A 26,974-nucleotide genomic window follows, 5' to 3' on the forward strand; every position below is an offset into this window, starting at 1 on the left:
TCTCTAGCGAATCTAAGTCATGAGACTCCGCGCAGACCTGTTTTTGTGAACAGCACCAGCTTTTACGAATGTTTCCCGCTTTGGAAGCCTGTCATCGCTCTTGTGACAATAAATAATAAATATAATTTTTATATTACATTTAATACTGCAACTATAAAATAACATTTAGAATATAAAGTAATAATCGATGCAAATAAAAGAACAGGAAAAAATAGTGAGATAGATGCTTTACTGGAACCTTTTTGCAGTCAGAGGGAAAAAAAATTAGCTGAATGAGTGGCTGATCTACTTTCTTCTAACCTGAGAGGGTATTCTGAAAGAGTCAACCTAGTGGAATGTTCATTTCGGCTGTCACCGATTGGCTCCAGCTGCATGAGCGAGAAGGAGACTGGCTGGCTCCTTCTTGCTCATGCTGCCGGAGCCAATCACGACAGCTAAAATGGACAGTCCACTAGGTGGACTCTTACAGGATACCCCCTGTTCCACACAAATCAAGCAGCAATAAGCAAAACAAATACAGTCTTCCAGATAAAATATCCAAAACAAATCTCGCAATGTTTGTGAACATATCACGAACAAGCCCAGCCCAACCTGAGCCCGGTGCCTTAAACTTGGGCCCAACACGAAGCATCAGGCCCAGGCCTGGCCTGAGCTCGCCACGAATGCTACTTTACCCGCTGAGCCAGGCCCAGGTTTTCGAGTAGGCCTGAACCTGTGCGGTGCTCTATGCTGCCTGTCTCCATGGTAATGGAACGTGCTTTCTTGCCCTGTAGTAAATAACTTCTTAATTTTCAGATTATTTTGCTTTCTGAGTTTAATACATGAAAGGACTAAACAACTTTTTATTTATGAGCTTCATATTTCGCATTCTCTGTGCAATTTTAAGCACTAAAATAATTTGTGGCCACTGTATTTTGTGGAATGGGATTGCTGAAGTGTGTTCATCACATATGCTAATTGTTCATAGAAGTAGTTTTTTGTAAATGCCATGCTCTTCACAAAAGCTCTTTACATTATACATTTCACAGGGACATTGTGCATTTTAATTTTGTGCCCTTTTTTTTTTTCAGACAACAAAGAAGCTGTTTCTTGTGTTCTCGGAACCCTTTATGAAATGTTCGGAGTTGCGTTGAACGTGCTTCGTCAGGTGTGGTTGAAGGCTGCATTTTGTTCTGCTTTGCATTCCATTCCTGGTATTCTGATTTGAGAGGCCACTCTAGACTGTTCTGTAGTACTGTAGGGCTTATGACAAGTAGTCAATGGGTGGCCTGCCCATCATTAATGTGGTCTCGGTGCACACGTTTCACTTGCTGGAAGAGGTTTCTAAGCAGGTCTTGTGAAACATTCTTCAACAGCCACCTAATTACCAGGGCTAGGCAGTATCAAAAACACATGTATCTTAGATACTATCTTACGGTACTTTTTAGGTATCTGAATCATGATACATTTGGCAAGACGTGTATCAATATCAGTATATTAAGGTACAAGATACACCTGTGGAAAAAATCCACAAGGACGCACTAGGGTGTCTTGCTGAGGGTGGCAACTTTTTATTTATTTTATTTATAACATACTGCGGACCACAAATCGGTCCTTGCAGGAAGGGCACTCAAGCGTACAAGGCAATTAATTAAATTTAAGAAGTAAAAAAAAGGAACAAAGCCAGTGGTACAAAAATATGCAAATATAGAAATATAAATACAATACAATAAATAGAGATAAATATAGATAACAGAGAACTTATGAGCAACGCACTTCATTCGGAAAGCTTTAATACATCGCGGGTCGGGAGTTCCACTAAGACTCTGTTCTGGGGAAGAAAGAAAATTTTTATGTATTTGTCCTGGCGAAATGAGGGGTTATTGCATATGTGTGATCATGATGTGTACGCCTAGTGGACAAAGGGGTCACATATACTGCGAGATCTAAGGATAATTCATGATTAATTAGTTGCTTTAGTAAATTCAGGCAAAGCATCTGTCGTTGTGTCTCGAGGAGGGGAATGTCATTTCCCATCATTAGCTGTGTGGGAGAATACGTGCGCTTAAAGTTAGAAAAAATAAAATCAGCCTTTCTCTGAATTCTCTCCATGATTTTAATGTTATGTTTAGTGTATGGATCCCATGTAATGCAAGCGTACTCTAGTTTAGGTCTGATGAAAGTCAAATAACTTAATAATTTAATGCTGGCAGGGGAATTTCTCAGTTTGTGCTTTAAGAGGCAAAGTTTACGGACGGCAGAACAACAAATATTGCTAATATGTAAATTCTAGGAGAGGTTATTAGAAAACGTTACGCCTAGGTATTTAAAATTTTCCAACTTCCTATAACAGTGAAGTGGCCAGTGTGTATTCATATTTTAACGGGCTTTTCTTGAAAGTAAAACAAAGGCAGACTGCTTTCTCTTTGTTCAAAGCCATGCTCAACCTATCACACCATTCTTGTATATTGTGTAAGCTTAAATCAAGTTCGGTCTGGTCATGTACTGAAGATATTTCCCGAAATAAGATGCAGTCCGCAAACAATCTAATTTGTGTACCTGCTGTAACAACGGTGTCAATGTCATTTATGTAGAGTAGAAACAAAAATGGCCTCAGGACCCTACCCCGGGGTACACCAGATGTTACGGGAACATAGGTGGAGTTGTTACATTCAATTGAGACAAACTGTACGTGATCAGAAAGATAAGCTGCTATCCAAGAAACTCTAATGTTAGGAGGAATATTATATCTAAGTTCTTGAATCAGTTTATAATGAACTACTCTGACGAACTACTCTTACTAAAATCTAAAAAAAAGAGGGTCAATTTGACCGTTACTATCTAAGGTTTTGCGAATGTATAAATTACATTTAACAGTTGTGTGGTAGTTAAATACCCTTTTTAAAGCCATGCTGGCAATCTGTTAATATAGAATTTCTTTCTGAAATTTTTGTGATATGGTTGGCGATGGAGAGCAGCACTCATAATGGACACATTTGCCCCGGTGTCAATCAATGTGCACACAGGAACATTGTCAGCAAAAACGTCCATAAGATTCTGGTTCGTGGGTAAGGTCAAACAAGGATTTCGTGCCAATGTCGTCAATGCAGCTCCACCTCCAGAAGCTGCACTGTCTAGTTTTCAGGTAGGGTGTGTGGCGAATAGGTCGGAGAAGGAGCACGGCAGGACGGGGGCGAACCACATTGACGGTGGGTGGGGACAAGGTGAGCAGGCATAGCAGGGTCGTGTCAGAGGTGTCGTAGGGTCAGATGATGGGTCGGGCATAGAAGGAATGAATGAAAAGAACGAACTAGAGGGACGAGGGTGGTAGTCGGAAGAAAAGAGTGTCTGAGAAGTCCAGCGGCTGTGGCAGTGGCGAGCGATATGCCTAATGCGTCAGCAGTTAAAAAAACAGATCGGCTTGTCCTTCACGGTGCGCCATTCGGACGGGTTGCGCTGTTCATAAGAGGAGCGAGGTGGGAACGTGCGTGGAGAAAGAGGGTCCGAGCGCATGCAACGAATGGAGTGCAGGCTGACATTGGACAACTCTTGATAGGCGACAGCTTGTATCAAGGAGATTGTCGCTGGACACTGATCAGATGATGGGAATGAAGGGGCTGTTGGTTGTACTGCTTCGACCTCACGACGAATGATGCGGGTTAAGTTGTCACATCACTAAGGCTGGTGGAAGAGGTCGTCACAAGATGACATAGCAGCTGTGTTGGGATACTCAGCGGCTTTTACCATGCTCGAGACGGCGGCACTCCTTGAGGAACGTATCGTTGCTGGTGACGTTGGTAAACACCAGTAAATTGAAGGCGTCATCAGCAATGCCTTTGAGAACATCATTAACCTTATCGTCCTGTGACATGTTCGGGTCGGCCTTGGTACAAAGGGCCAAGACGTCGACAATGTACGGCACGTAGGACTCGGTCGATGTCTGTACACATGTGGGAAGGGCCTTCTTGGCATTGAGTTGGCGACCAAACGGATTGCCAAAAAGGTCGTGGAGCTGCTGTTTGACAAGATCCCAGCTCGAGATCTCTTCGTGAGTCTAGAACCATGCCTGTGGAGCGTCATCGAGGTAGAAAAGAATGTTCGCAGGCCTAATAGTCGGATCCCACCTGTGTCTGGTGCTGACACGCTCGTGCAAGTGGAGCCAGTCGTCAACGTCAGGACTGCCGACTCCGATGAAAACACCACTATCCCGAGAGGGAAATGGTGACGTAGTTTGGGGCTGCAGGCGTAGATGCGCCACCAGCAGGAGCCGAAGTTGCATTGGCGGCATTGTGACCGCAGCGAAGCTCCATGGCAGGTACTAGGAACGTCCACCTCCACCAAATAATGTTACGTGTAGCTGATGCCCATAGCTATTTACAATTTATTTACACGGAAGCCAACGGAGGACGAGATGGCTGCTGGAACAAGCGCGACAAAGAAGAGGACGAAGCGCTCGTGCTTCGGACCACACGCAACAGCAGCTATACCCACGGAGTCGTTTCTCGGTTTATTCACCATAAACCCTTTTCCTATGGAATGGGAGGCTTGATTTCCTTCAATGGCGACGCTATATCAAGCGGGAACACGTCATCTTCCTCCTCTTCAGGTACGGCTGCTTCGTATCAATATGCTCAATTAATTTGCAGCATGACGAGGCGATAATTTTCTACCGACAAGGGATTGCCCTTTTTAAAAATTGGCACAACTTGAGCTGTCCTCCAGTCGTTGGGCACTTGAGCAGATAACAAAGAAGCTCTAAACAGTACAAAAAGAAATCTACCTATAACCTCGGCATAATGCTTAAGAAACACATTTGGGAGATCATCTGGGCCACACGATTTCTTTGGTTTCAAGTTTTAGAGCATTGACACAATATCATTGTATGAAATGATGTTGACTTCGTGTGGTTCAAAAACAGTACAGTCAGACAAGTTACCCACGTTTGACTTGGAAAAAAGTACCATGAAAGTAGTAAAAATGTTCAGCGATTTCATTCATGACTTGATACAGTAGAACCCCACTGTTACGTTCCCGGGTGCTGCGTTTTCCCGGCTGTTCCGTCGTTTTCGGCCAGTCCCGGCACAGCTCCCATAGAACACAATGCATTGGTAACCCCGCTGTTACGTCGCAACTGTGGGACCGTTCCCGCATCATACGTTGCGAACTGCTACCCCGCGCAGGCCCGAGCGGCCATTTTGACTTTTCGTGTCGCTTGGCTTGGTTGCTTGACGATGGCATTGGCCGCGCAAAGTGCCGGGGGCAACACTTGTTACGTATTTTCGGTTTCCGCCAGCAAAAGTATGGCCCTTGAGATCCGCATTTGCTATCTAAAGATGGTGTCTATGACGCGTTGCGGCCCTAAAATTGGTTTTGGCTCATAGATGTTCCGTATAAAGTCCAAGGGCGATAACGCCGTCGCCACGCGCCGTATGCTGTATGTGCGAGTGAAAGCGTGCGAAGGGAGCCGACGACCGCGTCTAAATCTCCCGCGCAAAAGAAAGAAAAGCAGGGAGGAAGCGCACCTTTATCCGTTGCGCTCGAGGCACCGGCGAGGGGGGAGGGATAGTGGGCAGCATTGTGCTCTGGTAGTGCGCAGCGGCACGCAGTCGCGCGGGCCGTATCTTGAAAGCGATCTGCGTGGGGGCAGAGTCTACGCAGTATAGGTGCGTCGGCGGCTCGTAGCTTTGTGCGTGCTGTGTGTTCTCGGCGCTCAGTTTGCATTGAAGCGATAGACAACAGCACGAAGGTCACTTCGCTCACTTCTGCAGCAGCGCCTAAATTCTTCACGCCAGCGTTTGACAGCGCGTGTCCGCGCTCATCGAGTGTGATGTGTTCATGTTTGCCTGTGGGCGCTGACACCATGCTTGTTAATTAGTTAATAAGCGAATGTTTATACGGACGATAAAACTACTGTTCTTACTTTGTATAGCTTATCGCAATCGATACTTCGGCTGTCGGGCGAAACTACTTTTTTTCACATGTAAGAATTAAAATAATATTGTGTGCAGTTCAACACTACTCCCATTTCTCAATTTTTCCTGTTTCCCGGCTCTTACGTTTTTTTTTTTTTAACGATCTTTTGAAAAACGCAACAGCGGGGTTCTACTGTAGTAGTTCCGTCGACCATTATTTCATATACAGGCCCCTTAGTGTCATTTAAGTACCCCAAAAATTTTTTACGTGAGTTTTTCATGAAATCAGGTAGTACTGTTTTAAAGTAGTAATCTTTAGAACTATGAACCGATGATGCCAATTTGCTTTTTTTTTATTTACCCTCAAGGCCAAAGGCATTACAGAGGGGAGTGGGGAAAATACCAACAAATACAAAAGCAAGATACAGTGAGTAATGATAAAATCTCGACCGGGTAAGGTGGGTCGTCACCGCAGGAATCAGGAGATGGTGGTGAAGGCGGGCATCGTGATGATGAAAATAGAAAATATTGTATTCACTTCATTGGTACATGGTTTTGACTCTATCCGAGTCTCGAGCGGTTCTAATTAACACTGGGGCCAGGACGGCCTTAAATAACCCCTCGTGGTCTTGTGGTAGCCGATGTCTCCTTCGGGGAACTTGTGGAAGTGTCAGCCCTCTCTCCGGTGGTCAAGTTGACGACCTCCTCTCCCTCGGGTCCTCCTTCTTGGTAGCTCGCCCTTTGCGTCTACTCAGGTCGTAGAGGTGAGACGCTTTCTCGGGGATGAAGGGGATTATCTCGTCACGGGAAAAGCGCTCGGGCTTGCGTCTCACATTTGAGAGGTACAGTTTCCAGGAAGATCATAACCTGCCGATGTCTCCTTCGGGGAACTTGTGGAAGTGTCAGTCCTCTGTCGGGTGGTCAAGTTGACGACCTCCTCCCCCCTCGGGTCCTCTTCTTTGGTAGCTCGCCCTTTGCGTCTACTCAGGTCGTAGAGGTGTGACGCTTTCTCGGGGATAAAAGAGGATTATCTCATCACGGGAAAGGCGCTCGGCTTGTTTCCCACATTTGAGAGGTGCAGTTTCCAGGAAGATCATAACCGCCTCTTGGGGATGAAGGTAATTGCCCCGACACGGGAACGTGCGCGGGTTTGGTTTCCCACAACTGAGATGCAGAGTTCCAAGCCGATCATAACAGTAATAATAAAAAATTTCGAACAGGCAAGTACTTAAGTAATGGTTGTTAGTGCTTCGCGAAAACGTTGGTTATCAATGATTGATACAATGTCAGCAGGAAGGTGGTTCCACTCGATTGCTGTGCACGGAAGGAAGGACTCGAAAAATGATCAATGACCTTGTAGCGATGATCAATGCGATGGGACATATATTGCGGTGATAGAATAAGTATGTTGTGAAGAAGAAGGTGTGAAGAAAGTCTACGACGGGCTGCTAGAGACAGAAGCGAGAGGCTGGCTTTCATGGCTGTTATGCTAGCAGTGCGATTGTAGTTGGAGAGAATGAAACAAGTCGAGTTATTCTGAACAAGTTCCAGGGCAGTGATTAATTTTACATGCATAGGATCCCATACAGAAGCAGCACATTCAAGCTTTGGTCGTATTAAAGTTTTGTAAAGTATTAGTTTAACTGAAGAAGGAACGGTGAAAAAGTTGCGACGTAAGTATCCTAGCATACGGTTAGCGTTGTTAATAATGTATTCTGTGTGCACTGTCCAATTTAAATTACATGATACATGAACACCTAGGTATTTGTAAGATGATACGTATTCTAATGGAACACTGTTCAAAAGATAAATAGGAGGAGTGTTAGTCTTTTTATTGCACTGATAAGTTGTGGCAGTGCTCGCTTTTTTTTGTTCCTTTTTAGTTGGCACTTTAGTTGCAAAATGTTACGTGTCACCCACGGTGTTTGTTTGCCGACTTTCTTTATTTTGTTAGGCACAAATGTACTTATACAGGGACGACACATTTTGAGAAACATTGCCCAGATTGTGAATACGTCATTCTCACCATCACCGAAATCACTGAGGCACGCTTCCATGTATTCTATTACATTTGAATCATCAGCTCTAGAATAGTCTTTGAAGCAATGTTTTTTAGTGCTTTCAGTGATGACAGGCTGATCATAGGCAAGGAGGCAGTTACAAGCTTGTGATCAGACACACCTTCATCAACTGAAACGACGTATTCAGAAAAGCCGCGATTCACAAAAACCTGATCAAGTACAGTACTCGAAGAACCTTGTACACGAGTAGGTTCCATAACTACTTTAATCTTGAATTAAATGATGCTCTAGCATAACGTCGAAAATAACATTGGTGTTTTGGTCAACCTTGGAGCCTACCTGAAGTCGTTCCCAGTTAATGCTAGGCAGATTAAAATCACCAACAAGAAAAACTTTCTTATGCTGAAAAGGAGACGTATTCTTTTAGCTTGATCGTGTAATCGGGTAAGCAATCTGGGGGTCTCTAACATGCAAACAATACAAACAAATGCCCCAGCATGGCATCTTAATACATAGGCACTCGATGTCAGGATTTTCATCAATAAGCGTTGCTTCTATCAGGTGCTTTATAAGAACAGCTACACCTCCGCCCCTATGCGCTCTGTCCCTACAAAAACTTTTATAACAGGGTGGAAAAACTAGGTTATTTATTACCCGATTATGTAACCAGGGGCGCGATCTTGTACGCGTTCCAAGATGGAACGGAACGCCTCCGTTCCATTTTGGAACGCGTACAAGATCAAGCCACAGGTCTCTGTAAAGACAGTAACGAAGGCCACAGTGAAGAGGAGTTATAGTGAGCGTCAGGTAGCGGTCGACACCGCTTTATGTAAAGAGTGCCATTGCATCTCCTGCCATTCATAAAGCTAAATGAGCTAAAGTGTCACTGAACTAATCCAATCCAGTGCACTTTCGCGCATGTTCGCGGTCAGCCATTCAGAAACTCTATGCAGCATATTCACAGGTCGTGCATAGTTTAAAATGAAGTTCTGCTGGGTCTAGTAATGTGCGCTCTGCCCATTACGCGTTTTTGGCATGTCCCACATTTGTACTTCGTACCGGTGGTGTGGCCTTGGTGGGAGAGGTGTTCCTCAAACGGCGACATGCACTTCGCGTGTTCGGCACGGTGGATGTGTCATGGTGCACTCGGCAAACTGAAACTTACCCCCTTGCATGTTATTAGCTGCTTTGCTGTGTGACATTTATCTGTGTGTGCTCCTAATGCAGTTAATTTGTAGCCGTTTTACTAGCTAGACGTCTTTAGGCATAAAATAAGATTGCTCAAATTGCCATTCTGCATGCCCCGTTACTATATTGCCATGGTATTTTTGCGCCTTATTTTGTTTTACTGCTGGGCACGCCCGGCATTTTTGTTTTTTCTTTTTTTCGAGCTAGCTGGTTGGCTCAGTGTGGTCGCGTACATGCATTATCTTTCTCGAGAATATTCACAATGATGTATGCCGGTACTCTGAAACCATATTTGATGCACAGGAATAGTGTCCGACCGATAATCAATCAGAATCGCCATTGATGACTACTACAAAGTATGCTCCAAATCATAATTTTTTGTGCGACAAAATCTGCACCAAAACGCCACTGCGGGTGGTGGCATATGTCACCGAGCTCCATGTCTAAGTTGTTAAAATACCTTCATACCCTAAGCTACATTTACTGTCATTTTCTGACACCTAGAAATTAAAAGTGTATAATGCGATATATTGTTTACAAACATGTTTATGTTCATAGAAAAGATGTAATCTATTCAGTGCATAATATGCAGATTACACACTGAAGCCCAATGTGCAACAAAACTGTACAGACGAACACGTAGCAAAATAAGATGCTGACACACTTTATGATTGGACTGCAAAGCAGTATATTGTACCAGGGGCAGTATTCTTCGGTGATCACTTTCAGAGATTGCTTGACTTTTGTGAGATTTTGTGAAACTCGGCACTGGAGACGTCGAAATGTACAGTCGATGGCGCTCTTGGCACTACGCCAGAAACATTTCCGGTTGTATACATAGATGCATTTGGTGCTGAGTCACACGAAATCTCATGAAAGCGAAACTATCTCCAAAAGTGATTGCCCAAGTGTACCATCCCAATTGTAAAGGCAGCATGAAAAAATTCATCCTGCAGTGTACCTACATTGTCTGATGCATGTAGACTGTTGCAGAATGGCGATATAGTACTTTGTTAGAATGGTTAAAAAATTCTTACGTGTTAGAAGAGAAATTTAAAAGAAAGGATGTCTGTTGGCGAGAGATAATTATAGGAATTTGCAAGTAAACACCTGTGTAGCGGTCCGGGTAGAATAACTAACTACCAGACATAACTTCGGTAAGACGGGTGTTGTCCGCCATTTAATATTATTTTCCGCCCACCCCTCTTCTTCCTCTTCTCCCTTCTCTTCTTCCTCTTCTTTTCACATTCCAGAAGTAGTCCGCTTCACCCTCCCCAGCTTCTTTTGTTTACACCTCCTGGTGTAATATTTGAACACATTCCCGATTGAGGCGCACTCTGTTTGGCCGGTGGCTCCCAGGTACCAAATAGTCTTCAATACACCGTGCTGCGATGCAGTTTTAACCACGGGGAAGGGTCCGTAAAACGTAGCATTGTTACTTCCAATTCCTTTCCTGACAAGGACGTGGTCTTCCAATTCTATATCTGGTATGTCGCTGTTCTGCCTCTTGTCGAAGTTCCTCTTCATGCGCTGTCTGTAGGCGTCTTCTTGTTTCTCGCTTTTCTTGACTTCACTAAGTGTAAGCTTCTCCAGGATGCCGAGTTCGCAATCCGCAGGAAGAGTAGGCACAATTCCAGAAGTGGCAAAGAGAGGACTGCATCCTAAACCACTCGTATAAGAACGGTTGTGGTGTCTTGTAGCAGCCTCCAGGCAGCATTTCCAGCCACCTCGGAATTTTGGGTACATCTTCATGAATTGCTTGATGTCCCTTATAGCACGTTCAGCAAGGCCGTTTGCTGCAGGATGGTAGGGTGAGCAAAATTTTACTGTTATCCCATGATCTCGTGTCCAGTTGGCTAACTTTTTGCTCCGAAAGGCCGGGCCATTGTCACACACCATCGTCTTTGTATTTTGGAAGCATTGAGCTTGAAGAAGAGCAATGACACTGTTGGCGTGTTCTTTTCCTGCCTTTGCAGTGATCATTCTTGTGCATTCGTCGATACTGAGTAAAAACGCTTGAGTTTTCTTTGTGCCTTCTCCCTTCTTTTTAAGTTCCGCGAAGTCTAAGTGAATGACTTCAAATGGGATGCGTGAATGCTTTGGGGTTATCATCACATCTGTCGCCTGCTTGAATTTCACTTTGTTGACTTGACATAGGTGGCACGTGCGAATGTAATTTTTGATGTCGTCCTTCATACTTGGCCAAGTAAACCTTTTCAGCAGTTTGTTGTAAGTGCGCCAGAAGCTGTCATGTCCCCCCGACTCTGGACTGTCATGGTATAGTTGAAGTATCTTGTGAACCATTGTCGATGGCACGTGATATCTTCCGTCCACAAACTTCATTTCCTCAGTGCCTTCCCACAACTTTACGTGATTTATTTCTTGTGGATGTTCGCTTGTCTTGTGGACAAGTAATCTAGACATAGCGTCCGCATCTGTCAGTAGTGGGCCAGGCCGATGTGATACGTCAAAGTCGAACTGTTGTAAGTAATTAACCCATCTCGCCATTCGACCCTTTGGTTGTGCCATGCGTAGGAGATGAGTCAAAGCTTGATGATCGGTAAAAATAGTGAATTTTGCGCCTTTTAGATAGGTTCTAAAATATTGTAGAGCTTTTAAAACTGCCAGCGCTTCTTTTTCTGTGGTAGTATAATTGACTTCAGCAGGCTTCAATGTATAGCTGTAATATCCAACCACGTAGTGCTTTTGATGATCAAATTGTCATGGTGGCTTCTGATATAGAACTGTGCCCATTGCGTAGTGCGACGCATCAGTATTGAGCACGAAAGGCAACGAGAAGTCTGGTATGCGTAGGATGGGATCTGACGATATCAGTTCGACACGTTCACCATAGGCCCTTTGACACTCCAGATCCCATTGGAAAGGCACGTCCTTTTGCATCAAACGTGTAAGACACCTGGTCTTGACCACATAGTCTTTGATGAAGGACCTGAAATGACCAGCAAGGCCTAGAAACACGCAGAGAGAGTGGACATCGTATGGTTTCACCAACTTTGAAATTCTCTCAACGGAGTTTTAGTAGACCCGTCGAGCACCCTGCCGAGGAACGCTACTTTCTCTTGAAAAAATGCGCTTTTCTTGAAGTTGACTTTAAGGTGGGCGTCGCTGAGGGCACTCAGGACTTGAGAGAGGTGATTCTGGTGTTCTTATTTAGTCTTCAAAAAAAACGATGATGTCATCTATGTAGACATTACAAAAAATACCTAGGTGTGGTTTCAATATGTCATTCATAATCTTTTGAAACCAAGCCGGAGAGGTCTTCCAACCGAACGGCAGGCGATTATACTCAAATAAGTCAAAAGGCGTAACAAATGCGGTGTACTTCTTTGTGTCCTCAGTAAGCGGAATTTGCCAAAAACCTCACAAAGATTGATACGAGAAAACCAGCGACATCCACCTGTTTCGTCAATAATGGTATCTATGTTTGGCATTGGGAAAGGTATAAGTTCCGTTTGCTGGTTAAGGGCTCTATAATCAGTGCAAAGACGGAAGGTGCCATCTTCTTTGGGTGCAATTGTTATAGTTGAGGTAAACGGTGAGACGGAAGGTCGAATAATATTAGCCTCTAACATTGCTTGCAATTCCTTTTTAAGCCATATCTTCTTTTCTCTTGACATGTTGTATGGAGCTTTTCGTACCACCTTTTTATCAGCAATTTCAAATGGAACCGCATGTGACTTCATCGCTGGCGGGTAGTTTCCCACACAAACGAGCTCAGGATACATAGCTCTTATGTCTTCATCGCACTGAATTACTCATAGTGGTGCAGGTACCTCAGCATTTTCCTTCACTGTTGAGTCTTCTTCAACGAGCACTTTGTCGTCCCAATAAAGATTAATCTTGAGTTTCTTCATGTCAGGGCGAGACAGCAGAAAGTCATATGTAACATCTAGGATTGCTAACACTTGGCTGGTGACTAAATGTCCTTGAAATTCAATTACTACGGACGCCCACTCGTTGTGTAAGCTCACCGAACCATTGTATCCTTGTACACGAAGAGCTTTGCCAGGGTGAAAACGACTGATATCCAATCGATTCTTGTTAATAATTGATACTGAAGCTCCACTGTCTACCAAGGCTTTCATTTCGACACCATCTATCTTGACCAGTACCTGTAGTAAACTTGACGACACTACATACACTGTCTCATGGTGATCGTTACGGTGGTGCCGATGACTTTCACCGATTTTTGCTTGTAGTTGGTAGGGTGCTTGATCCTGTGCACTGATAGAACGGTGTTCGACGCTATTCCAGGCATTATCAGCAGATTGGCCCGAACTGTGCATGTAGTTACGTGCATAGCTGTTCGAGGATAGGCACTCCTTATGGGGACTCAACTTATTCACATCCAGTTGTCTCCTCCACACTGAGCCTTCCTGTTCCAGTTCTGTTCCAGGTAACAGATTCTGGAGGCACTGCAAAAGCTCGTCTAGGGTCCTTTGGGCTCTCATCTGAACTTCATTTCGAATGTCCAAACAGAGACCCTGCATCACTAAGGCAAGAACTGCCGTTGAGGCGAGCCTAGGTTCAGCGGCATGCAGCAAACGACGCTTCTCAAGGACATACTCTAGAGGAGATCCTGATGCGTACTGGTAACCTAGAGCAACATCCCATCTTTTTACAGCACTGATTTCGAAAGCAGCCGGGAAACTCACTTTCCATTTCTCCCAACAAGGTGCTGCCTTGTCAAGAAGCTGCAAATCATACCATTTCCTGGCGGTGGCATGAAGATAACGTCGCACGTTTTAAATTTTTTCAACATCAGAAGTCCACTTATTCTTTTCCGATGCGTACTCATAAAAGGATAGCCATTGGTGAGGGCTTTGGTGGTTGCCTTCAAAAATGTCCGGCACCACAAGCTTTTGCACTGGTTTGTCTAAGCTGAGTGACTCAACTAGTTTTCATTAGTTGACCGTGTTGCGTCATTTGTCGCTGCTTCTCTTCAATAATTTTCATTACAATTCTCACCTTCTCCGCAGTGGTTCCTTGCGTTAAGCGTCCACGTCGCATTGGCTCGAGGATCAGTTGTTCCAGTGCCGGTAGTGACAGATTCACCTTCACCGATTCCATTTGAAGAAGTTGCTCGTGTCCTATGGAGGCTTCTTTCATAACCGCGTCGATGAGGTCTGCTGAACTAACATGACGTGGAAGGTCAGTTTGAAGACAACATGCTGCGGCGACGTCTGGTCGATGCAGAACGTAACCCACATGTTCGTCGTCGACTGCGCCAAAATATGTAGCGGTCCGGGTAGAATAACTGCCAGACATAACTTCGGTAAAACGGGTGTTGTCCGCCTTTTAATATTATTCTCCGCCCACCCCTCTTCTTCCTCTTCTCCCTTCTCTTCTTCGTCTTCTTTTCACATTCCAGAAGTAGCCCGCTTCAACCTGTAAACTTGCAGCGGCCCCTACAGTGGAGCTATGGTAAGGTCGTATCTTAACTTGCAGACTTGTACGTAACAAATTAAACATAATTAATTATTGTAATCAATTGCATTTGCTGGTAGTATTGTAACTGATATAAAAAATTTTTTACTCGGTACCGCTCACTGTGAATAAATTACTTTTTTTTTCTGTAGCCACTTACAATGTAACCATGCAGTTGCTTTAACAAGACAAGCTGTGGCAGGTGAAGCAGGTTTGAGTGCTTAAAATGGGCGGGAACTACAGTAAAATGTTCACAATCATGCCGCACAGCAACCTTGCGGATGCGTATGTTCAGACAGGCAAACTTGGTGCTCAGTGTTTGTGCGCAGGAAAGCCAGCCTTGACCAGTTGTTTCCCCGGCCCTAGTAGACTGTCTTCCACCCTGTGCTAACATTTTTTTAGGGCATTGCCAAAACAAGGCGAAATAACAGTGCGTTTCACCAATTTATAATGGGGGGATCTGAAAGGAAGCACAAGTTGTTTGACCCTCGACTGATACCCCCAGCAGGTAGGCTGGGTGGAAAAATGCAGCCCTAAGTGTAAAAATCTGATGAAGCCTGCATCAGGAACATTGATGATGATAAAGCCTTATTAGGAACTTTGTGCGTTAATCTAAAGGATCAAGGCACTCGGAAAACATTGCCATTGTCTTTAAAGCAAGTGAATTAAAATCCGAGGCGTCAGTGTTTAAAACACCTAAGAAGTCGGCAAACCTAAAAATCGTGACAATTTCCACGTTGTTGTTCCATCCATTAATAATCTTTTCTGGTTAGTCAAATATAAACTGCTTAAACAAGGCGCTATGTACGAGCTGATATTAACACCTTTTGTGTTACTATATTGTCATCCCACGTCACATCGGACAAGTTCAGATAAAACGATAAAAGTTCTAAAAACCGATCGCAGGACAGACCCGATTCATTCTGAAAACAAACTGCTCCAAGTTCATGAATGCTTGCACTGACAATTTCATCAGGTCATTTTCGGGTATTGAATAAAACAAATCTTTGATGTGGGCTAAGAAGGCAGCAAGCTTACTGTTAATCATTTTATCTGAACTCGATTTTTGCAACATGAGATAGCAATATTGTAACAAAAAAAAAGAATGGTGTTTGTATCAGCTCATGCAAAGCTCCTGGTTTAAGCGATCGAAACGTCACTGTAATCTATTATGGTTTAATGATGTAATTCTAATCGATTACTTTTTTTTTTCTGTAACGTATAAAAGTCTGATCTTAAGATAAAAATTGCAAGTACACATTGAGCATATTGGCTATGGTTAATATGCTAGTAATTTGTATCTGTATTCTAAATACTTGTTGCCTGAATATCTTGTCTGTATCATGATACAATTGCAAATTATCTTTGCCCAACCCTGCTGTATACTACATATTGCAAAGCTTTCATACCAAAATGCTTTGTGATCAGATTGAAAAATGAAACAGTAAGGCATCACTTTGCTCATTAGAGCTGATTTCTTGGTTTCTGTTTAATTTTCATTTTGGCTCAAATGAAACATACATAATAAGCAAACTACCTCTGCATCAGAAATATTGGCCCTGATATTGTACTTCACTGAAACTTCACATTTTCTTACAAAGTAATTAATTCTTTCCACTTCTTTATGATACAGGCAATAGAGGAAGATGAAGCTCTGGCATGGGATATGCAGCATATGCCTGTTCGCAATGGCTTCAACCGACCTGGTACTTGCGCTTGGTCTGAACAAGAGAGGGCATTGCTCAGCCCAGGTACTTGCTGTTGTGTGCATGTTCTTTCGAGCCAAGCAGTTGTCAACAACTTGCAGTGTTCCCCCTGCAGTGACAGCATTTATTTTTTGTGATGTGCAATCCTGTTTTACTTTCTGTGTTGATAGAGGCTTTGAAACAGTTGAGATGGCTTGAGAGAAGCTGAACAAAGTGTTGGGGGATGCATTCATTTTCTTTTACTCATTCTTTTTATGCTATATCTTAACAGAAATAGTAGGTCTGTGCAATTTTGTCTGCTAAAATATGGGTAGTGTACTGATCTATCTTCCTGGACAGTTTTTGTGGTGCGACAGTTTGCAGGTGCACTCGTTTGTTTTGAGGTTTTTCGAAAAGGCTAGAGAGGGTGCCATTAGAAGACTGCGTGAAATTTCCTTTTTGCCAGAGGATTAATTTTGTAAATAGCTAATTGCAGCATTCATGAAAGGAAAGTAGCAAGTGCAGAGTGCTAAAGTAAGTAGACACAAGATTGGCGACGATTATCGTTGTGGAACAAGATAAGCCTGAACAGTTGTAACATTTTCTTTACAGTAATTGGTCCTCATGCTGGGACTTGCATGCTAAGCTCTGCTTAGAACATATGTGCATGAGATGGATTTGTGGATGGCAAATGTTATCTGTAGCTTCTTTCTCATCCCCAAGCAAACACACTTTTGTTGCAATAGCATATGGGAATTTAAGTTGCTACTTGACTGATGAAATGAAAGTATGTCTGGGCTAGCTGGCAAAACATTGCCGAATTGTAGTGCATGGCAAACACATCTCAGTCTATGCTTGTCTGTAGTGGATGTGCCGAGACCTTGGGGCCCCGCATAGCTTTTTCCTCCCCTAAGTTCCTCTTTCTCTCTGGCATCTGGGTCCTTGCAAGGGACTCAGGTGCATGTTCTTGTTCCCGAGGCCGTGCTGCGGGGACATCCGCCTCCCTGTGGCAATTTCCCTTTCGGCACTACTATGGCCGCACCACCACCAAAGCCTGTCGTGCTGCCACTGCAGTGTCGCAGGGGCAGCACTGGTTTTCAACTAAGTCTGTGTCTACTGCCTTTTGTTTTTAACATTGTGCTCTACAGTTCAATCATTCCTATTTGGTTACAGCGGAATCTCGTCGATACGAACTTCACAGGAACTGGAACATAAAGCGTATCATCCAAAAATCGTATTATCTAACGTATTATCCAACCAAATTGTATTATAGGGAAACAAAAAAGAAACATTATCCTAAAAAACGTATGCAGAGTCGTATCAATGAGGTTCAACTGTATTTAGGTTAGCCCAGTGCCCTTGTAGGATTATGGTCTGCATTGTTCTGCCTGCCAGTGGCAGGCCATTTGACAGGATACTCTTTTCCTGTTCACCTTCCCTGATGCTTAAATTGGCAAGTATGCTCAGATGTTTTACCTACACACAATATTAAAACTCTGTATTAATCTCTCTTAGGTGTTTCACACTGTAAAGAACATTAAGGTGCTAATTGAAGCCAAATTTCACTAAATAAGACTAGTTCATTGTTGACATTTAAAAGAAGTTAACATGGCAACCTTTGTAGACTTTTTTGCAACACTTATCAAAATTAAACAAGTTTACACTGACATCACACCAAGTGTAACTTTTTTCCCACACCTTTTAATGACATTAAAGCAATGTTAAAAGCCACAGAAAAAAGGGTCCACAGCTCTGGGAATAGAGTGAAATTTGTAATTTCAACAGGTAGTGTCACAAATTGAGAGTGGGAAGTGGGCCTTCAGTTGCAATTTTCTCTGGTTCTCTGAGAGGTAATCTCTGTTGACGAAATACTGAGTTCCAAAATAGTAGTATACCAGTGTAGCTGAATCTTTTTGTTCTTGCTTGCCTTTTCCTGTTCTATTCAAAACTGAAGTATCTTTGTTACGCCTGCATTTTTTGCTGTCTGATTTGTCAGAGTCAGCCTGTATTACCCAGAAGGCTCTATCAGTACTTCTACATAAGTGGCAGGGCTTTTATTTCACCCAATTTCATACAGCCGCTGCCTAACATTAGTTGAACCAAGCTCAGCTTTGCAGCTCCCTATGCTGGCCAGTGCAGCCAGAAAGTGTGAGCAATGGTTGCATAAACTTGGAACTCCTAATTGAGTAGATGTTCCACTGTGACGTGTCCTGTGTAGCAGCTGAGACTCGCAACTGACGACCTACCTATTCAAATACATGTAAATGGCAGAATTGCTCTAATTAGTCGAGCACTGAAACTATTTGATTTCCCCACCCCAAAATGAAAAAAGACAAAAAAACATGTGACATTAAGCTTACAAGTTCGTAACTCTGCAATAAGAAAGTTAAGACTTCAGCTGATAAAATCCTTGAAGTAGGCAAAATCAACATGACCATTTACAGTTTACATAAAATCTTTTCTTCAGCTATAAGATTTTGAGAAATGTCTCATTCAAACAAAATAGTGGCATAATTTAGTCTCATATATGTCACCTTTGTCTAGAGTAGGCAGTATAAGTGGTGTAATTTTTACACTTTCGATATGTCTTTGTTAAAGGTTAGAGAGTTGCAAACTATTGTTCTTCCGGTAACTGCTTTCTCATTCTTGTGCAAAGCAGGTGCACGGGAGTACTGCATAGGAGCTTTGCAAATTTTGAAACAGACTTTCCTAGTGATACAATGCAAACACAAAAGCATTAGTGTGCTTTATTTTACTGTCTTTTGCACTTACCATATTTTCCGGACTGTAAGTCGCACCAAATTTTGGAGGAAAACCACGACTTGTAGTCTGTGAAATACGGTACGTAAGTTTACAGATTCACCAGGCACTAGAAAATAACTATTTGCGTTTATTCTGCTCTTTGCCTTTTTACTTTGACCAGAAGGCCATATTTTTCTATGATTCTGTTCCTTTCCTTGCCCAAGTCGCTAGTTCTGGCAACATGGTGGTGCATGTGAAGTGCAATCAATTTGCGCTTATTCTGTACTCGTACTGTTGGGGTGGCTCTCCTCTTTCACCCTCACCTGCTTTTTCTACATTAATGAATTAGAATTGGAATTGTTCTTTTTGATGCAGTGGTCCTCGTTCTGTGAGTCAAGCTTTGTCATTGTAATAGCAATTGAAGTACTCTTAGATTTTTGAACGAAGCTTGGCGAAATTTGAAAATGTGAAACCAGAAAATGTGAAACCCATTTCGTTCTAATTTGGTAAATTATGGAGGCAGGTGGCCCAGAGCCTATGAGATCAGAGCAGCTGCCTGTGTGACTTTTCCGAAGGTGCTGGCCTCACGGTGTGCTGGGCCAAAGCAGAAAGCATAATCTGCTCAAGCTCTTGATCTCTTCATGTGCTCAGCTGCATTTTGCACTCAACACAACATTTAGGCAATGCGACTCATGGAAAATATGTTTAATGGTGTGCTAACCTACTGAGAAGCTAACACTTTCTTTTAAAAGGGAAACTAAAGAGAAACACTAAATCAGCTTAGACTGATAAACTTCCAATTTTTGTTAATTTTGCAGTAATAGGTTGATCATAAGAAAAGCAAAGAAAGGTCAAATATGTATTTTTTGAATTTTGCACTGAAACCTCGAAGCCGGTACATCACTGTGATGTGACAGATTTCAAAGTATTTTCTAATATTGGGTTGTTCTGGCTCTTTTAGAATAAAATTAGTCCATCTTTACTGATAACAAATTTACTAGGCCTGAGAAGACATAATAATCTATGACGTCACGGCGATGTAAACTTCAAAGCGACACACGCCTTAATCCCTGCCTCTTAAAGGAGCGAAGTGCAACTGACAGTGGACCAGACCAGACCACCGTCAGTTCCACTACACACACACACACACTTTAATCCACTTTGACACTCCTAATGCTAATGGAATTAAAAGGATAAATTTGCACAAACAGCATTATGGTACAGAGTACTCTGGTTTAATAAAGTCCAATAGCCTTCCTCTATTTGCCAAGTTTGAGACAGGTAGATACCAAGAGCAGCACAGTAACGGATCAGCATGCAGTGTAAAATGGACCTTTTGAATGCTGTCAAAATGGGCTGGTGACCCTACGAGTGATAGCTGTTGCACACAATAAACGAGGACAATAAAAGCTGAAAGTTGGGTCTAGGTGTGGCCCCGCATCCCTCTCTTGTCCTCGTGTCCCTCTTGTTCACTGCCTATACCAGACGAAGCAGGCAGTGCGCCGTGTCAACACCAGATGCATCACGGCCATCTTCTAAACAGTGCTCAATGAGTTCGAAGAAGCAAGTCACAAGAGTACATATGCACACACACAAAATGGGACAGTGCTTAAACCTACTTGAAAGCTAGCCGCGACTAAAACACACGATCAAACCCGTCAAACTGCGCCAACAAGACCCCCAGTTGCATTTTTTATGGTTGCCGCTAGCAGCACTCTACTGACCTGAAAAAGGTCCATTCAGTACCTGCTACCAGTGTTAAATAAGGCACGGGAAGGGATCGACAAGAAATAAATATACTGGCTTTTATTGCAATTCTGTGCAGATAATTTAGTTTTCATTTACCGTATTTTCGTGCGTATAACCCGCCCTTGCATATAACCCGCACGCTTATCCGAAAAAATTTGACTAGGAAGTTACAACTACGTGCAGTCATCATTTCGTTTTCAAAACACATTTATTTCAAAACGACCGCCACCATGTTGTCAGTGCTGTCCGATTCACTGCTGCCATCCGAGGCTTCATCACCGCTCTCAAAGACGTAATCGTCTTCGGAACCATCTAAGATGTTCCTTATGGCACATTTTTTGAAGCACTATGAAAGACTGCCGCCGAGACACACTCATGATGCCTAATGCAAACTGGGTGTACAAGAAACGGCACCCGACTCGTTGCAAAACCGTGCGAAAAGCGTCTAACCAGACTATGGATGTGGATCTGTCTATAACCTGTGTTGGCCTCTTATTGGCTTAACACACGTCGATGTCGATAGGCATGCGGACAATGCGGACTCCGCATGGCAGGCCACGCGTTGCCGTGAAGCCGACCCCCACCCCCTCCCTTCGCGAATATTCGCAGATAATCCATACCCCCACTTTTTAAGCAATGTTTTTCAATTTTTGGTGCGGGTTATATGCGAGAAAATACGGTGCTTAAGTTCACTCAGTTAAAGGTATTTATGTGGCCATTGCAAGTCATTATCCTATGCAGTTTACGCTTTCTCTTGATTTTCTTGATGGTTTGCCTTTCAAATATCTTTGCGGCAGGCATAGGACTCATGAAGGCACTCCGCATTACTATGCGCAAAGTGTGTGTTCTTGTGAAGTTTTGTGGCCGGTGCACAAACATGCAAGAGAACGCAGACTTGGACGCAATAGCCGATATGTTTCGAACATCTAGCTCATTCGTGGAACACTTCATCACATGCCTCCACCCTCCCATCTTTGGAACCGCTATCCAAGAAAGTGTAAGTACAGAAGCACAAAGCACCTTTACAAAATGTGTTTACAAACTGTTTTCAGCCCTTGTGATGATATCTTGCATGGTTAAAAGAACACGCAGATTAAGAAGTCACATGTTGCCAAGTTTCCTCTTGTGGTGTTGTGCTGGATTATTCTATTTTTACATATGAAAAGATCAAAGCATAACTTTAATGAGAAGACAGTGAAAAGCACATCTAATGCAGTGGCTGGAGATTAGTACAGTGGAACCCTGTTGATAGGTTCCTCGCTGTTACGTTTTTCCAGCTACTATGTTATGTTTTCGCGGCCCCGGCCTAAATTCTATTGACTCCCATGTGTTATGTTCCCCTTTGATACAGTGCTATTCTGTAATGTTCTCGCTTCATACATTGCGACGGTAACATAAATTTAGCGATGCAGCCAGCCGGTACGTTGTAACAAGCGACTGCCACTTCTCAGCAAGCGGCCGGCACGTTGCACCAAGTGACGAAAGTTTGCACTAAGCTGCCGAAGTTGCGCAAGCTAGGCGCTGCACTAGCGTATCGTGAGAAAACGTGCACAGAGCAGTTGGTGAAGCACCCAAAGAAGTGTACATCGGCTAAAACCAGCCGAGAACCACGCACACTGGGCCAGATCCGTTGAGCGCAGGCTACATTTATTTGGCAAAGGTGCATTATGCATTGCGCATAATCACTAGTTCTCTCTATTAAGCTTCGCCGCAATAGATCCATGTGGTGAAGCATATTAAAAGTTGAAAAGGGGCCACTGTTTCGGAACATTGTACGTGTCCCTTAATTATACACAGACGCACGTGCTGTCCCCAATCCCAGTACGAGCGCTGAGACGTCAAATAACTATACTGGCAGCCATTCAGAGCTATTTCTGACTTCGGTGTGTCGGTTTGCGGCCTTCCTCACAGTTACGTTTTCCGGGCTGTTAAGGGTTTTTTTTTTTTTTTCCTTTTTTTTCCCATGGTTTGCTGAAAAATGTAACAACGGTGTTGTACTGTACTACACTGCATACCTCTATTGTCATGCCTCAGCATCCACCCTTTGACCCTCAGGTGTCATCCACACAACTCGGAGATGTAGAGAAACCTGCCTACAATTGCATGTATTTTTGTTTTGTATGTTAAAGAAAACAGCAAAAAATATGCACTTTATTATGGCATATTTTAACTACACTGTATTAAAATTTGTTCCAGTAAGCTTACCATTTGTGACAACTGTGGTGAGTCTTACAGTCCCCCATGCATTTCTACAATTTTGTGAGGCAGAAATGGAAACAAAAGCATTTCTACCCAGGTTCATAGCACAGCCTTTAATGGAGATTGTAGCTGCAATACCTCCATATGGATTTTGCTGGTCTCAAGACTGTTGTAATCGTAGCCCTGGTAGGTTGTAGTTCTCCAAAGAAGCAAATGTCGACACAGCAAGCTTTGTTTAGCCTGTATTCTAACTATTTTATCTTGCACCATACTTCACCACATGCGTGCTCATATTTTCAGGACCTTATTTTTAGGCCTCTCTACATCTGTGTTATGTCTAGTGTTCGCACTGCATTGATGGTACATTATCGTGTTCTTGCCACTCTTTGACCATGTCTGGCTCTTGTGCCGTAAAACACCACATATCACCCAGTTTGTTTATGTTTTGTTGCAGTCTTTTGCAAATCTTGAATTGCGTTAATCCGAAACTTTGGATCTGTACCTTTTCATACTCAGTGTGCATAGAGTGATTATCTCATTATGTTTACAGTGTCCTTAATAAATATGTTTGGCAAAAAAAAAATCCCTCATGCAGGTTTGAAATAGTAATGCAAAATGTTTTTAGAACGACAGAAAACTGAGCTAGTTGGCAAGGATTCATAATGCAAAAAAGGTAAAGCGTGCAGACACAGACACAAGAGAAGGGGACAACACAAACGCCAGCGTTCGTCTTGTCCACTTCTCTTCTGTTGCGTCTGTGTCTGCACGCCTTACCTTTATTGCAAAATATTTTAACTTTCTGAATATTGCAACCCTTGTAGACAAATCCTAGCTTGTAAGTTATGACTTATAATCATTTCATAAGATTGGCATTTGACATAAATACAGTTGTGCCTCAAAGAAAGAACTTAATTCATTCCATGGCTGGGTTGGTTCTGTGAGACGTTTTTTCTTTGGGATGTGTTTTCCAATTGTTTTCTATGGGCAGCCTAATAATTTGTTCTTGCACCCTGGTTGATAATGTGAAAACGCAAAGGTTATTTCATACCACACACTTAAAAAAAAACATTTTCAGTGTACAGTGGATGTTTTTTTTGTTTTTTGTTTTTTTTAGTGTGTTGTATGGAATAACCTTTGTGTTTTCACATTATCAACCAGGGTGCAAGAACAAATTATTAGGCTTCCCATAGAAAACAATTGGAAAACACATCCCAAAGAAAAAACGTCTCACAGAACCAACCCAGCCATGGAATGAAAAAAAAAAAAAACATTTTCACTGTACAGTGGAATCTCGATGATACAAATCTCACGGGGTCACGAAAAATATTCGTATTAGCCGAAAATCGTGTCATCGAAACACAATTAAAACTAGCTAAATTATGGGGGGATGAGGGGATCAGATAGCGAAAATCGCAAGAAAAATTCATTTTTGAAAACCACGCATTTCGGTATCTGCGACACCTAATCTACGCTGTATCAAAATGGTTTGACTGAAAACGCACTAAAAGTGGCCGAAAAAGATTTATTCGTCAGCGCCCAGGGCAAGAAAACAGCTCTAAATCGCGCAAAATCATCGCATTTCACGAAGACATATCTCGTATTTCCCGCCACCGAGCGCCGCCATCTTGGTATCGTTCGAAAGCTCAAAGTTTCGCCATTCCGCTTCTCAATGCGTCCGTCATCGCAATCTTGTAATAAACGCGCAAACACAAAAGAAGCGCGGGTCTGCGATAGGTAGTCACACGGGCCCTCCGATGAAAGCGGGCCTCCGATTGGCTGCCGTGCTGGAAGGCGTCTCTCCATTGGTTGCTGCTGTGGCAGGGGCAAGATGGCAACCGCAGTTGTCTGCTTCGTAAACCATGCCGGCGTCTTCACTTGACACGCAGAATTCGGATTACTGAGAGCTCCCAGGTTAGTGATGGATCCTTGCTCGTAGGAGAAGAAATTTTGGACGAAGCACGCCTTCGGAATAGGGACGCACAAGCCTCCTATGGCAAGAAAAATACAGTGATTAGCGGGAGAAGCGGAGGAGTACCCGACTGAATGTGCCGCGCTACCTTGCACCGTGTGACTACAGCAGCGAAACCGACAATCGCCCTGTGACATCGGCACAGATAATGCAGTCGACGGAAGACGTGCCAATGGAGGCTCCCGCGCCTCGGCATACGGCCGCGCGAATCAGCTGAGATCGTATCTCGGTAGACATAGCTCGCTGCAACTAGGCAAAATGGCGAAAACACAAAGAACGCGGCCCGAAGCACAGCAGCCGGAGTCCGATGGGCGGCCGCCGAAAAGGAGGAAAAGCACAAAAGCGCCACTGCTTCAAACTCTTCGCGCCCAGTCGCGGCCTCCGCGCTGTCCGGCGCCGCGTCCGCGCCTCCGCACCAAAAGAGAAAGGGAGAAAGCGCGTGACTGCACGCTGTTCTCTTTCGTCGCGGCCTCCGCGCTGTCCGGCGCCGCGTCCGCGCCTCCGCACCAAAAGAGAAAGGGAGAAAGCGCGTGACTGCACGCTATTCTCTTTCGCGGCCGTGGGTGGGGCGCCGTTTATTCGTATCAACCGATGCGGGTCGAAAATCGATTCATAACAATCGTTCTCGAGCACGTTCCAAAGTAATGGGGCTCGGCCGGGACCACGGAAAAATTCGTATCATCCGGAAATTCGTATTAGCCATGATCGTATCATCGAGACTCCACTGTATTTACCAAGAAAGGAGGACGTTCGTGGGACGTTCGAGATCCAGATAGATGGTCAAAGAAGGCGACTTTTACGCTCGTGAAATATACACCTATCTGCACATTTAGAACACTTCTCACTTCAATAATCTGAGACAGTCTTCCTCAGCTGGATGAGGTGGAAGACACTGCTGTGAAGAACTTCTGTCTCTGTCTCACACTTCCGGGATCCGGGATGAAAGAACTCATTCGAAGTCGCCTGCCTCTCCCTTTTCTTCGGCAAATTTCTGAAGATGCAACAAGAGCAATGTGAAAGCGAGACTAGGCAAAGGAACATGAAGGCCAGCAAATAAGCAAGTGCACCTGTGCGTAGATGTATGTGTCTTATTCTTTCAGAGAAAGCAGGTTTGCTCTGAGAGTAAAAAATTGTGGGTGAGCCCGATTCATTCTGCAAAATGTTTGCCGGGCAAAGTGTTCACTAAGTGAGGCACAACTCTAGTAACGTATGGTTAAAAAAAAAAGTGTTTTTGCTCTTGTATGGGGTATCAAAAAAATATGAATGTTGCATCAAAACAAGTCGCAGTTTTTCATAAATTGGACAGGCTGGCTGTCAGGTGCTGTATGCTCCCCAGTGCAACCTAAACCGTAGCATGTGTTTTTACTTGCCTTGCCAGAATGTCTCTCACACCTGGAGTGCCCCATGCATAGTTCATAGTATGAAGGGAAATCAACAGGATTTTTTGATTATGAAGCCGTTATTGGTTTCTGAAGTTATTTAGTATTTTATTTTTATTTTCAAATTGTTTCGCAGATATTTCTAGGCAGTAAAGAAATTATACATGTGATGTCGCCTTGAAGAAGACAAGTCCACTTGTCGAAACGTTGGCTCCTGCTCTCACCTTGTTCTCGTGTTGCTCATCGTACAAAATGAAACTGCTTTAGAATGTGTTTAGCTTTTTTTTTTTTTTTTTTTTCTGACCCATTCATGTGCACCTGATGTACACCGTTTCCTTTGTCGTTTTCCAGGGCACTGCACTGAAGGAATGTGTACTAGCCATACTGGAAGCAACAAAGCAAGTTTTATTCTGTTGTAGGACATTGTAGATAGACAGTTTCAAGTGATTTTTTTTTTTAGAACTTTTTTCTTATAGAACTTTGTGTGTGTAAAGGAAGATGGCATTCTTAGTGTGAAAAAAATTAAGCTGGATCTCACTTCTTGAATTTAATTCCCACACTACAGTAGGGATAATTTCAGTGGGGTACCATAGATTTAACACTCTGCGTATTTTGGTCTTTTTACACACAAAAGCAGTTACCATGTAGATAATTTTTTAATAGATTTTCATTATATTTTTTGTAACTACCAAATTAATTAGCC

At 43.3% G+C, this 26,974-nt stretch overlaps 1 protein-coding gene across 1 annotated transcript; it reads left to right on the plus strand.

Moving 5' to 3' along the window:
- Window positions 1-1,047: 1,047 nt before the first annotated feature.
- LOC119434679 (cyclin-D1-binding protein 1 homolog) lies at window positions 1,048-26,700 on the plus strand. Its single transcript, XM_049659556.1, has 4 exons — window positions 1,048-1,147; window positions 16,182-16,299; window positions 21,522-21,721; window positions 26,623-26,700. The coding sequence occupies exons 1-4, from the start codon at window positions 1,115-1,117 to the stop codon at window positions 26,698-26,700; spliced, it is 429 nt and encodes a 142-aa protein (XP_049515513.1). The 5' UTR covers window positions 1,048-1,114.
- The last annotated feature ends 274 nt before the right edge of the window (window positions 26,701-26,974 follow it).

Source organism: Dermacentor silvarum, unplaced genomic scaffold (genome assembly GCF_013339745.2).
Source record: "Dermacentor silvarum isolate Dsil-2018 unplaced genomic scaffold, BIME_Dsil_1.4 Seq16, whole genome shotgun sequence".
NCBI lineage: Eukaryota > Metazoa > Arthropoda > Arachnida > Ixodida > Ixodidae > Dermacentor > Dermacentor silvarum.